General features: G+C 43.5%; 1 protein-coding gene across 1 annotated transcript in view; it reads right to left on the bottom strand.

Moving 5' to 3' along the window:
• Positions 1-12,629, bottom strand: part of LOC108441960 — a 126,246-nt gene that overhangs the window by 60,969 nt on the left and 52,648 nt on the right. The window contains exon 4 of the mRNA XM_037533385.1: positions 3,105-3,203. Coding sequence (XP_037389282.1) covers positions 3,105-3,203 — 99 coding nt within the window. The remainder of the gene's footprint in view (positions 1-3,104; positions 3,204-12,629) is intronic.

Genomic DNA, 12,629 nt, shown 5'->3' with positions numbered 1-12,629 from the left:
CAACCAAATGCATGGGAACATGCCATTATTACCCATAAATAAATCAAATAACAATCAGGTAGCAAAACCCTAGCAACCACTTGGAATACCGTAACAACCATGTATAAAAACCCTAGCAACCACCTTGAATACTGTTAACAATCAAATCAAATCACAGCAAAACTCTAGCAACCATCTGGCATACCATAACAGCCATGTAGCAAAATCCTAGCAACCACCTGGAATACAGTAACAACTATGTAGCGAAACCCTAGGAACCACCTGGAATACTGTAACAGCTATGTAGCAAAACCCTAGCAATCATCTGGAATACCGTAACAGCCATGCAGCAAAACTCTATCAACCACCTGGAATACTGTAACAACCATGTAGAAACACCCTAGCAACCACCTGGAATACCACAACAACCATGTAGCAAAACTCAAGCAACCACCTGGAGTACTGTAACAACCATGTAGAAACACCCTAGCAACCACCTGGAATACCACAACAACCATGTTGCAAAACTCTAGCAATCACCTGGAATACAGTAACGACTATGTAGCACAACCCTAGCAATCATCTGGTAATAAACTCCGTAATAACCACTTTACAAACATCCAACAGTTTCCTTGCAGCTCAGTCACTCTAAACGAAACCACATGCACAATTTTGTGCACCTTTTAGCATGGCAAGCTAATAATAATATTAGCAAAGGTAGCTGCTTTGCTCAGAACTGTGCACCACTGGCTCTGAGTGTTAGCACAGCAAGACACAGTAGGACAGCATTGGGCTGGAAGGTTTTACCAGAAAAGACATTCTCAAAATATTTATTTCATGCTATATTTAGAGAAACATGTGCTGTTTGATTTCTTAAAATCCACCGTTTACCAGATAAACAAATATGACTTTGAACAGTGTACGATAAACGCTAAAAGGGAAAAAGAAAACATGCAGGCATTTGGGCTAATTAGCTGTTGATTAGTGAGGATGGGTGCAGGGCTGAGCTGCTCGTCTGTCAGGCTGCAGAGCAAAATCACTTCATCATCCTCAGAAAGAGCAGCAGGACTCCAACCTCCAGAGAGCTCTCCTCACTCAGAGGGAAGCCCTTATCTCTGTGAGTGAGACTGGGAAACAGTCCAACCAACTTCAGATCTACATTAATATTTTAAAGACCAAATGAGGCCCATCTGAACACTTGTTTTTAATGTAACTACAGGGCTTCTTAATTTGCAAGTGTCTTCTTGCGGAATTTGATTCGGCTCCATTGATATGTTTTGTCAAGATTTTGGGCAGATAAATTCAAATAAATCAATCATTTAAAAAAAACCCCACTTGACAATAAATATTGACTTTAACCCCTGCAACATCAAGATCAGTAATCCGTTATTAATCATAAAGGTGATATATTTGACATTCTAAACATTAATATAGCAGCAAACAACTATTTTCTATGTAAAGATATATAGATGCAATGGCGTCCTGAGCAGAGATTTCCTGGAATTCCGTAACAACCATGTAGCAAAACCCTAGCAACCACCCAGAATGCTGGTAATAACCATGTAGCAACCACCTGAAATACCATAACAACTATGTAGCAAAACCCTAGCAACCACCTGTAATACCATAACAACTACATAGCAAAACCCTAGCAACCACCCAGAATGCTGTTAATAACCATGTAGCAACCATCTGAAATACCATAACAACTATGTAGCAAAACCCTAGCAACCACCTGTAATACCATAACAACTACATAGCAAAACCCTAGCAACCACCTGGAATACTGTTAACAACCATGTAGCAACCACCCGGAATACTGTAACACCTATGCAGCAAAACCACTAGCAACCACCTGGAATGAAGTCAAACCCCCTCTGTGTCAGCTGTAATCTGAGCTTCTCTTTGTTTTGCTTCCATTGCTGGAACAGTCCTATATGCTAGTCCAGCCCTGTGAACACGTCGGCCCTCCCCATGTTTTGCTTTGCCGTCCCCAAAGCTGGGCGAGCACAATTTAAGGTGGATCGGGAAAATTCAAACAAGAAGCTGGTGAAGAAGAAGCTGACTTCACCTTCACTGAGAATTGAAATGTATGAAAAGAGATGAGGAGGCCGCTCTAGCCAAACAGGTGGGTAACATTAACAACTTTTCGTTGTCTCACAGAATCAATCAATGTGTATGTTAGCAACTGTTTAGCTTCACAGCAGCAGCTGCAGCAACGGTTTGCTAACCTACTACTGAGGTGGCATAAGCTGCATTACTTGCTGTGTTGGCCTTGACAGTGCAGGTCCACGCATTTGGGGGTGGAGCTTCTGAAGGAGCACAGAAGGGAGGGGTATGTTTGTTTTGCTGTGGAGTCCTAATGTAGGGCTCCTGTAACAAGCATCACTCAATAACAAGTATAAACTACTCAGTATAACTGACTTGCTAACTTAGAACTCATCAAATTAAGTGTGACTTACAAATATAATATGGATTTGGGTGACAAAGGAAAAATCTTAGTTTGGGCCAGCACAAGCCATCAGAACAGCTTCAGTCCACCTTGTCGTAGGTTCTACAAGTCTCTGTAACTGTAGTGGGGGGGATGGAACATGATTCCTCAGAAAGATACTTCTTCAGTTGGTGCTGATGTGCAGTGGCTCATTAACTGGGGACATGTGGAGCAAAACTATGCCGGCAAAATGCAGAGCATACTGGATCCCTCACTGCAGGGGTCAAACATTCAGGCCCACGCTGTTCTGCTGGTGCACCGCTAGAGGTTACACTAGTTTACACCACTCTTAAAGGGCATTTTGTCCTTGTAATGTGAAGAACCAAACAAGAAAATCAGATCAGAGCAGTAAACCGTACACGGATCACTTTTACCTGCAGTCCAAGCGCAGTCTTTATGTTTAGCTAGCTTGGACTTTCTCCCACCTCTAAACTGGACTTAGTAAGGATCCACCATGACTCTGACTGAGTTTGATGTGAGGATGTGGCCAAATAAAAAGACTTCATTCACCTTCCTCAAGTCATTGCAAGCCTGCCTATTGTGATCATCTCAAGAGGCTCTGAAACCTCCAGGAATCAAGGCAGCAAGGCAAAGAGGCAAAGCACAGTACAGTACAAGACGAACATTCACTCACCCCTGATCTCTCATCGTAGATCTTGATTCCACCGAAGGAGACGGTTAAGAACACTCGCTGCTTGTGCTCGCCTTTGGACCGTGCCGAGGCAGCGATCCCCTGCAGGAGACAAGAAGTAAAGGAAGCTGAAGGAGGAGAAAGAAAAAGTGAAAAATCGGCAGAAACAGCGAGGCGCCTGAAATCAGACGACAGAGTGGAGAGGTGGGTTACAAGTGTTACATAAGGCATGCCAAACTGGGCTTTGGCAGCTCTGCAGAGATTAGCTGAGCGTCTTCCCTTGTTCAATGTTTACAATTCAGTTCACAGAGGCCTCAAAGTGGCTGGATCAAGTGTGTTTAATGTGGCAGACTGCTGAGGACAGCAGTGTTGCAGCTCGTGAGAACTCATACGTGTCAGCAAACAAATTACTATCATCTTTAAACATTTCATTATACTGCAAAAAAAGCACAAGCAAAGCTCTGGGCTCAGATTTCTAAAAAGCACCACAGTTAACACAATTTTCCTTTCACCCTAAATGTAGATGATCAGCCAAAACATGTTTGTCTGGTGCTTGTTTCTGTACTGGTTCACTGGCGCTACAAGGCTAATGGAGGCTTATTCAGAGCACATCTGAAGCATCTAAATCATCACACACTTGCCTCAAACTGTGTCATTAAGTAATAGACTTGTAATAGACTTATCGCTGAACCTTGTATCTCCGAAAGCATAACTTTACAGGAGAAGGAAAAACATACTTTACTTATAGTGTAAGTCAATGGAACCAGACTTTTTTCCAGGTCATTTTGAGTCCCTTCTTTTGTTCCATTCTTAATGAAATTTATACACAATGTAAAGAGCATCAGGCATTTTCAAATTATGCCAAAAACTCAAAAACAATAAAAATTGAGACATTATGGCAACGTTATGTTCTTCTGACACTGTATGACACAATGTGTGAGGGGCTACACCGAACAGCGCTTACAGGCTTTTAATACGTTCAAATGAGTACTTGAATACTTATCAAGCTGCAGTTCAAGATATATCCAAAAGAAGCTTGTGTATCGTTTGTTGCTATAGAAGCTGCCCTTCACCCCCATCAAGCTGACCTTCATGCTGTAGACTGGGGTTTGATTCCCTGTCTGGACAAGCACCCTATTCTCTACCAATAAGAGTCCTTGGGCAAGACTCCTAACACTACCTTCACCTACCTCAGCTCAATTTAAAACACTTATCGTTTCTAGCCGTTCTCCTGTGTTACAGCACTTTTTTTCATCCTAATTAAATTTCTAATTTGATTTTTAATTGAATGATTTTCTTTTTTTTTAATCTATTGTTTTAATCAAGTGTTTAATTTCTGTTCTCCTTCACTTTACTTTTTTAAATGACTGTATTTTCTCATTTATAAAGCACATTGAATGACAGCAATGTATGTGTCACGATTGACCCCTCCCAGTCATCCATGTGCTTTTGTTTTGGTTTCAGTCTTCCATGTGCTTTTGTTTACTTGTCCATGTGCTTTCTTTGTTTTGATTCTTCCCTGTCCTGCCCCCTTGTTTCTTGACTCCACCCCTGATTGTAACCACCTGTTTTCCACCTGTGTCATGTTAACCGTCGTTATCCCTGTTGTATTTGAGCCCTGTGTTTTCTCTAGTCCCTTGCTGGTCTTTGTTTGTTGTGTCGTTCTGTGTTTCTGTTTATTATGCCTGTTACGCCCGATCTCTCCGTGTTGGCTCCTTGACCCTGGACTGTTCTGACCCCAAATCTGGATTTGCCCCAAATAAATCTTGCTTATCTCTGCATATGCTTCCGCCTCCTCATCGCTCCCAAACGTTACAGTATGAAAAAAAATCTGTTTAATAAAAATAAACTTGCCTTGCCTTGCCCACCTGTGTAAAATAAAGAAACTGTGATTCAATCTAAAAGCCAAAGGCTTAGTGGGAGTTTTTTGGACCACGACCATACATTTTTACGTATTAGCTTCACAAGCACAGACTCAAAAAAAGAAGCTTGATAGGTCTCAAGTACAAAATGAACATTAAACTGATGAAGATATGATGCCGATAGTAGGACCTCAGAAGACGTGTCCTCACCGAGTTCTGACTTGAACTCTCTTTTAGCACGTTCATTCGCTTGGAGAAGGGGGGGTCCAAAACACAACCCACAGTACAAATGTTGCTTCAGCCTCATCATATTGCCTCCAGAGAAGTCTCAAAATCGCTAAATCTTACATAGTGTAGCTTTAAGATTAGCTTGACCATTATACAGAGCATTGCACATGATTTTATGGTCCTTTGAATAGCTGCTGGCCGTCTGCACTTTAGGCAAGACAGCCTGTATTGAAGGACTAAAAATCAAGTTCATCAGCCTCTAAAGCAGTTTCCCATGGCTTTTAAGGTTTAATGATTTCAAATTCTCACACGTCCCACGATCGCATGCTGAGTAGGCCGATCACCTGACATCTCCTTCATGTCGGCGCTATTGATGGACAGCATGTTCCGCTTAAAAGCCTGCCTACGCGGGCGAACACGCGCACTCTGATGTACCTACGCGAGAGAGCTAAGCACGGTCATTAATGAGCTCCCTCTGACCTGTCAGAGCCTGGCTGAAGCCTGACGGAGGAACAAAGAACGCAGGGCTGCTGAACACTTCGCTTCAGCTCGGCCGCTAATCAACAAGCTGCCAGCGCCTTTAGTGGATTAGTGCTCTGAGTCTTTGAAGGCCAGGCTGCTGGAGCTCTCTCCACGCCTACCCACATGGTAGCAGCCTGGATCTAAAGGAAGTTCTGAGCTGCTGATGTGGCTTCAGGGTGCTGCTTAAATGCCAAAGCTCTCTCTGCCAGTGCTTTTTAAAATCATATGCACATTTGCACCACTCACATGCAATTTATGAGCTTTTTTGAACAATTTATTGACTTTATTGATTAAGTTGCATTTACAGACTTTGGAGTGCTTGACATTAAAATTGTAGGCCTATGTTTTTTTTACACATTCACGGCAAACAGCAACGTGGTCAGTGTTAAATGGGTCTTGTGCTAAACCGCTTTCAGCCTTCAGGGCAAATGGTAGGTGTTGATTTAACACCAATGCCATTGTGTTCTCATTGTGTTATTCATGCTCAGTCTTCTTACGTTCCAATAGCACTTGAAGGACAATTAATACTTTTTTTAATAGCCTATAAACACTTTAACTGTTTACAGTGGCCTATGATGAGTGTCTTTGGGAGTTTTCACACAGAGTTGTTCTAAGTTAAGTGACACTTTTTAATCCTACAAACGGGGAAATTTCACCTCCGCATTTAACCCATCTGTGAGATACTACACACACACACACACACACACACACACACACACACACACACACACACACACACACACACACACACACACACACACAAGGGGGCAGCGAGTACTTTCCTAGAGCGGTCGGCAGCCCTATCCACAGCACCCGGGGAACAATTGGGGTTAGGTGTCTTGCTCAAGGACAGCTTAGTCATGGACTGTCGGCACTGGGGATCGAACCGGCAATCTTCTGGTCACAGGGCCGGTTCCCTAACCTCCAGCCCACAACTGCCCCATAATAGCATTTTTCTAGATAGCATTTTTATGAGCCTACATTGTTAACACCACTGTATCTAGCAAACTATAGATTAAAGCTACTATAACTAACTAATCCAGGGGTCAGCAATCCAAATGTTAAGAAGAGCCATTTTGCCATTTCAACAAAAAAAATGCAACAATCTATGATAATATCTATAACCTGAGATGAGAGATGCAGTGCAATAATGACTGTACAAGAATTTACAGGTAACAGCATATAATGACCACAGAATCAATAAATAAATATGTGCAGATTTTGGTACCAAATAAAGTGTCTAATGTGCAAGATGCGCAGTGAGGTAAGCAGAAAGTGCAACATGTGCAGCACGCTGTCTATATGTGCAGATGAATAGAGCAACACAAGATAAGCAAAGGATGGGGGCAAAGGATCTCCTGATTCTGTCAGTTGAGCAGCTCTGTGACAGCAACCTGCCACTAAACATGCTCCTCCTGTCCATGATGATGGTGTGCAGTGGGTGGCCTTCATCCTCCATAATGGAGAGCAGTTTGTGTAATGTCCTCTCAGCCACCTTGACCACAGAGTCCAGTTCCACACCGACCACTGACCCCGCTTGCCTGACCAGCTTGACCAGTTGCATCTCATCTCTCCTTTTTATGCTTCCTCCCCAGCACACCACAGCATAGAAAAGACAGCTGGCAACCATGGTCTGATAGAACATCTGCAGGAGCTTCCTACAGATGTTAAAGGACTTCAACCTCCTCAGGAAGTAGAGCCTGCTTTGACCCTTCCTGTACAGGATGTCTGTGTTGGCTGACCAGTCCAACCTATCATCCAGCTGCAGTCTGAGATGTCTGTAGATCATTACCCTCTCCACTTCAACCCCCTCAATAGAGATTGGCTGCGTGGCACAGTCTGTTGTTCCTGCCTGCTTCAAAGCCGCAACCATCATCCCCATCCTAAAGAAAACCACCAACTCCAGCGTGAACGACTACCGTCCCATTGCTCTCATGCCCATAATCATGAAGAGCTTCGAGAGACTGATCCTCACTCACTTAAAGAGGAGTCTTCCCAGCACCCTGGACTCTCATCTGTTTGCCTACCGGGCAAACAGATCTACTGAGGACGCAGTCTCTCTGGCAATGCACACTGCACTCAACCACCTGGAAGGAACTCACACCTATGTTAGAATGCTGTTCATTGACTTCAGCTCCGCCTTTAACACCATCATCCCCTCCAGACTCGTCTCCAACCTCAACACACTTGGAATAAGTCACACCCTGCGCGGCTGGATTATGGACAACCTCACCTGCAGACCTCAGTGTGTTAGGATGGGTGAACCCACCTCCCCCTCCCTCACACTCAGCACAGGTTGTCCACAAGGCTGTGTCCTCTCACCAATGCTCTACACACTGTACACCTACGACTGCACTCCAAAACACTGCTGCAATACTTTCATTAAATTTGCGGATGACACCACAATTATAGGCAATATCACCACCAGGTTCAAGAACAGTTTCTATCCCTGAGCTGTCAAACTGGTTATAAAGGCTGCATCGACCTGAGCTTAACAACAACACTACAGTCAGTTACTGATCAGCCTGACCACCCAGCACTCTACACACTGAGCTCCACCAGATCAGAGGATTGTATGCTGTGCACTTCATCTCTGACTGAGCCTTATTTCCAATATATTTATATATTTATACTGTTACTGTTTATTTAAGATGTTACTGAATATTATGCTGCTACTCTCTACCTGCACTGTACACTTTATATACAGATCACTGTTTCCATCTCTTTTTGCACCACTAGTACTTCTGCATTTACTGTACTGGACTGCAATTCACCAGCACATTTCTGTCTATATTTCTGATACACTTGAATATCTGACTGTGCACATACTGTCTATACGTCCAGTATACCTGTTATAACCTTTGCCTATGCACATTTTGTCTATTTTCAATACTTGTACTTACTGATTATGCACATTTTGTCTTGTCCTTTACTGTCTTTTGTCTTTGCACTGTTGCTATTTATTTTTTATTACTGCACTGGAAAAGTAGCCCGACAGTGTTTTGTTATACTGTACTACCTTGTATTGCATAATGACAATAAAGTTGAATTGAAGAGTGGGCACAATGGAGGAGGTATAAGCATGGCATCCTCCACTCCCACTTTCTCCCTGTAGGTGAACTGCAGGGGGTCCGTTGCGTGTTGAACCTGGGGTCTGAGAAGGTGTAAAAGAAGGCACTCCAGTGTCTTCATGACATGGGATGTTAGAGCAACAGGCCTGAAGTCATTGAGTTCACTGGGTCACCCCCTCTTGGGTACTGGAATGAGGCATGATGTCTTCCACAGTGTGGGAACCCTCCCCAAGCGCAGACTCAGGTTGAAGATGTGCTGTAGGGGTGGCCCCTGCTCAGCAGCACAGGACCTAAGTAGTCTTGGACATGCTTTGTCTGGACCAGCTGCTTTCCTTGTGTGGAGTTTCCTCAGCTAGATCTGCAGTGAAGATGTGCAAGGGGGGGCTATAGCCGTGCTGCAGATCAGCTCAGATGCTTTGATGTGTGAAGAGGGGGTAGAGGGGGTCGTGATGGCTGTGCTGTCAGTGTTTGGGAGGGTGGCATGAATATCAATAGGAGCAGATGAGGTGCTGATGTCCAGGCAGACAGAGACTGAAGCGCCAGGAGATGAGAAAAGGGAGGGTGTGGAGGTGACTTCTGGACATACAGGCACTGTGGAGATCTGAACAGGGCAGTTAAACCAGTTATAGAAGATGTCAAACTCATTGGCTCTCTCTGTCCATCCTTTGCTTACAGCCTGTAATGGTCTTCATACCATTCCATACCTCCCTCATGTTGTTCTCCCTTAACCTCTGCTCCACCTTCATCCTGTAGGACTCCTTGGCCTCTCGCAATTGAACTTTGAGCTCCCTCTGTATGTTCCTAAGCTCCTCCTGGTTGTTGTCTTTAACACGGCTCTCTTCTTCTTATTCAGCAGACCTTTGGCATCGCTGGTTATCCAGGGCTTGTTGTTAGCAAAGCAGCATACAGTTTTCACAGGAACAACAATGTCCATGCGAAAGTTCATGTAGTCCGTTATGCAGTGTGTAATCCCCTCAATGTCCTCCCTGTATGGTTCCTGCAGTACTCTCCATTCCATGGACTCGAAACAATACCTGAGAGCCGCTTCGGCTTCAGGAGACCATTTCCTGAAGGAGCGTGTGGTTACATGCTCTCTCCGGACATGGGGTTTGTACTGGGGCTGCAGGTAGACCAGGTTGTGGCCAGATTATCCCAGAGGGGGCAGGGCTGTGGTGATGTATGCATCCTTCACATTGGCGTAAAGGAGATCAATTGTCCTGTTCTCCCTAGTTGGGGGAGTCCACATACTGGTAAAAAGATGTGAGCATTGAGTCCAGCGTAACATGATTAAAATCACCAGAGATGGCAATGAAAGCCTCAGGGTGCTGGGTCTGCAGTCTCGCGATGGTAGCATGTATGACGTCACAGGCCATCTTAGCGTCGAGGGGGAACATAAACACACACAGCAATGGCATGTTACAGCTCCCTAGGCACATAATAGGGACGAAGACTCACTGCCATCAGTTCAATATCCCAACTGCAGATTATCTCCTTCACAGTCACATGTCCTGGGTTACACCATCTGATGTTAACAAAAAGCACGAGTCCCCCACCTTTGCTTTTGCCGCTCAGTTTAGTGTCCCTGTCCGCTCTCACTGCGGTGAAGCCGGGAATGTCCATGTTAGCATTGGGAATGTTGCCGGGTAGCCACGTTTCCGTGAGACATAAAAGACTACATTCCCGGTATAAACGCTGATTCCGAACCAGTGCCGCTAGTTCGTCTGTCTTGTCGGCCAAAAAGTTCACATTTCCCTTCACCACCGAAAGTGTCTCAGTCTGTGTCCTAGCATGGAGTAAAAATATACAATAAACGAAAACAGGCAGAATAGCTTTGCTCCGCTTTAAGCTTTCGCTCAGCTGTAGCTGCTTTTCTCACATCTCTGGCAGGAAACTTTTCCTCTAAAGTGGAATAGTTTCTTGTAAAATGTCTTTCAATGTTCGAATTTTTATGAGACTGAAGTCACTTCTCATTCACCAGCTTCTGTCCCGTTCCACCTTAAATGTAATTGCTGCACTATTTAAGGTAATGGAATTTAAGGTAAGGAAAATTCAAAGCTGCTTTCATCTTCGTGACTTTAGTGTTCGACAGTTTCTCATTGCAGATCAACCAACTGGAGTGATTATAAAGGCAGAAGTCCATTACGAAGTCCATTAATCGCTAAATTATCGATGTTCGTCTTAAATCTTTCTCTTTGTGTTTTTGTTAGCTACTAGCTAGGCAAGACTGTTGTTGCTATGGTGACCAGCAGTCTGTGTGCCAACCTTAAAGGGTGAATTAGCAGATATGGACTACATTAACTGCAGCGTTTAAGACCATTTATTGTTAAAACGATGTTGAACAATCAGCAGGGCTTTATTTTACTGTAAAGGAGGTTTATTTTATTTTTACCTAAATATCTAATTCGGCTACGGAGCCTCCAGAAGCCTCCAGAGCCTCATGTTGCTGAGCCCTAAACTAGACCAATTAAGTGACTGTTTTCTGGCTAATGTTAAAGCGTCAGTCTCAACCCCCTTAAGAATAAAATGTTACCTTCTCATGACAAATTTATTTATTTTTGTTTTTTTTTCCTTTGAAACATCTGGATAACTTTACAGAAAGAAAAACTTTATTGACTTTTAATGGAAATGAATGGAGAAAAGATTCATTTCAAGTCATTTGGACCATTTTGATGGGTCCTGTTATAACCTTGACATCGTAGCAAAAGAACTTTTTTCGGTGCTCTATAGAGCCATACACAGCACATTCTCCATATGAAGAACCATTTCACCATGCAAAGAACCCTTTAATCATGCAAGGGTGTTTTGAGTGTTCATTATTCTACAGAGAACCATTTTCTTTACTGAAGAACCCTGGAAGAAACATCTTTTTAATCATGCAAAGAGTTCTTTGAGTGTTCATGGTTGCATATAGAACCACTTTCTTTGCTAAAGAACCCTTGAAGAACCATCCTTTTTAAGAGTGTAATGATGGTCAAATAACAGAAATGAGATCCTCACACTGTCCACTACCACATTTATGGCATTTGGCTGACACTCTTAACCAGAGCGACTTACAATTTGATCATTTTTACACAGGTAGGTGAAGGTGGTGTTGGGAGTCTTGCCCAAGGACTCTTATTGGTATAGTGTAGGGTGCTGACAAGGTGGCGATTGAACCCCAGTCTACAGCATAGAAGGCCGAGGTGTTAACCACCACTCTACACCAACCACACTACCAAGGCCACCATCATAATCACTGTTTACTGTTTTTAATAAAATGTGATTCCTCTACATGTTGAACTGTGGGAAATATGACTTCCCACAGGAATTTTGAGTATTGCCGTATAAACAGTCTTTTCTTGTTTTTTTGTGCAGAGTTGCCTCACACTGACCTAAATTCTCTGAATGGATTATCTTTGATGCCCTCTAAGCATTCTACATCTGTGTGAGCCCATCTTATCAAGATTATCTCAAAACATGAAAGTCATATAACGCTGACTGGCCGCAAGCGGCATACGACGTAACTGCTGCACAGAAAGCAGCACAACTGCAAGCAAAAATGCACAAGAGATGGTCTGTAAGGCCCAACCCCATTCCACCCCCGCCCCACTTAGCCCTACCCCTCCGTTTTGCATTTACATTCTCGTCTGCGGCAGGGTGTCTCAATTTTTGTTGAGATAGAGGGGGAGGTCAAAGTGTAAGGCCCCAAGCAGAGTGTTATGAGAAAAGAAAAAACCCAGCAAGATGGCTGCGCCAGCGGCAAAAGAAATTGTGTTTTTTATCTGTAAAAATTATGAAAACCATTGTTTTTTTCTTAGTTTAATGTCATTTCAATGTTTTGTACAGGCGTCAGAACTGCTGCTCCA

This window comes from Pygocentrus nattereri, chromosome 2 (assembly GCF_015220715.1).
Source record: "Pygocentrus nattereri isolate fPygNat1 chromosome 2, fPygNat1.pri, whole genome shotgun sequence".
Classification (NCBI taxonomy): Eukaryota; Metazoa; Chordata; class Actinopteri; order Characiformes; family Serrasalmidae; genus Pygocentrus; species Pygocentrus nattereri.
The sequence above is the reverse complement of the archived record's forward strand: the minus strand, read 5'-3'. Positions and strand labels throughout refer to the sequence as shown.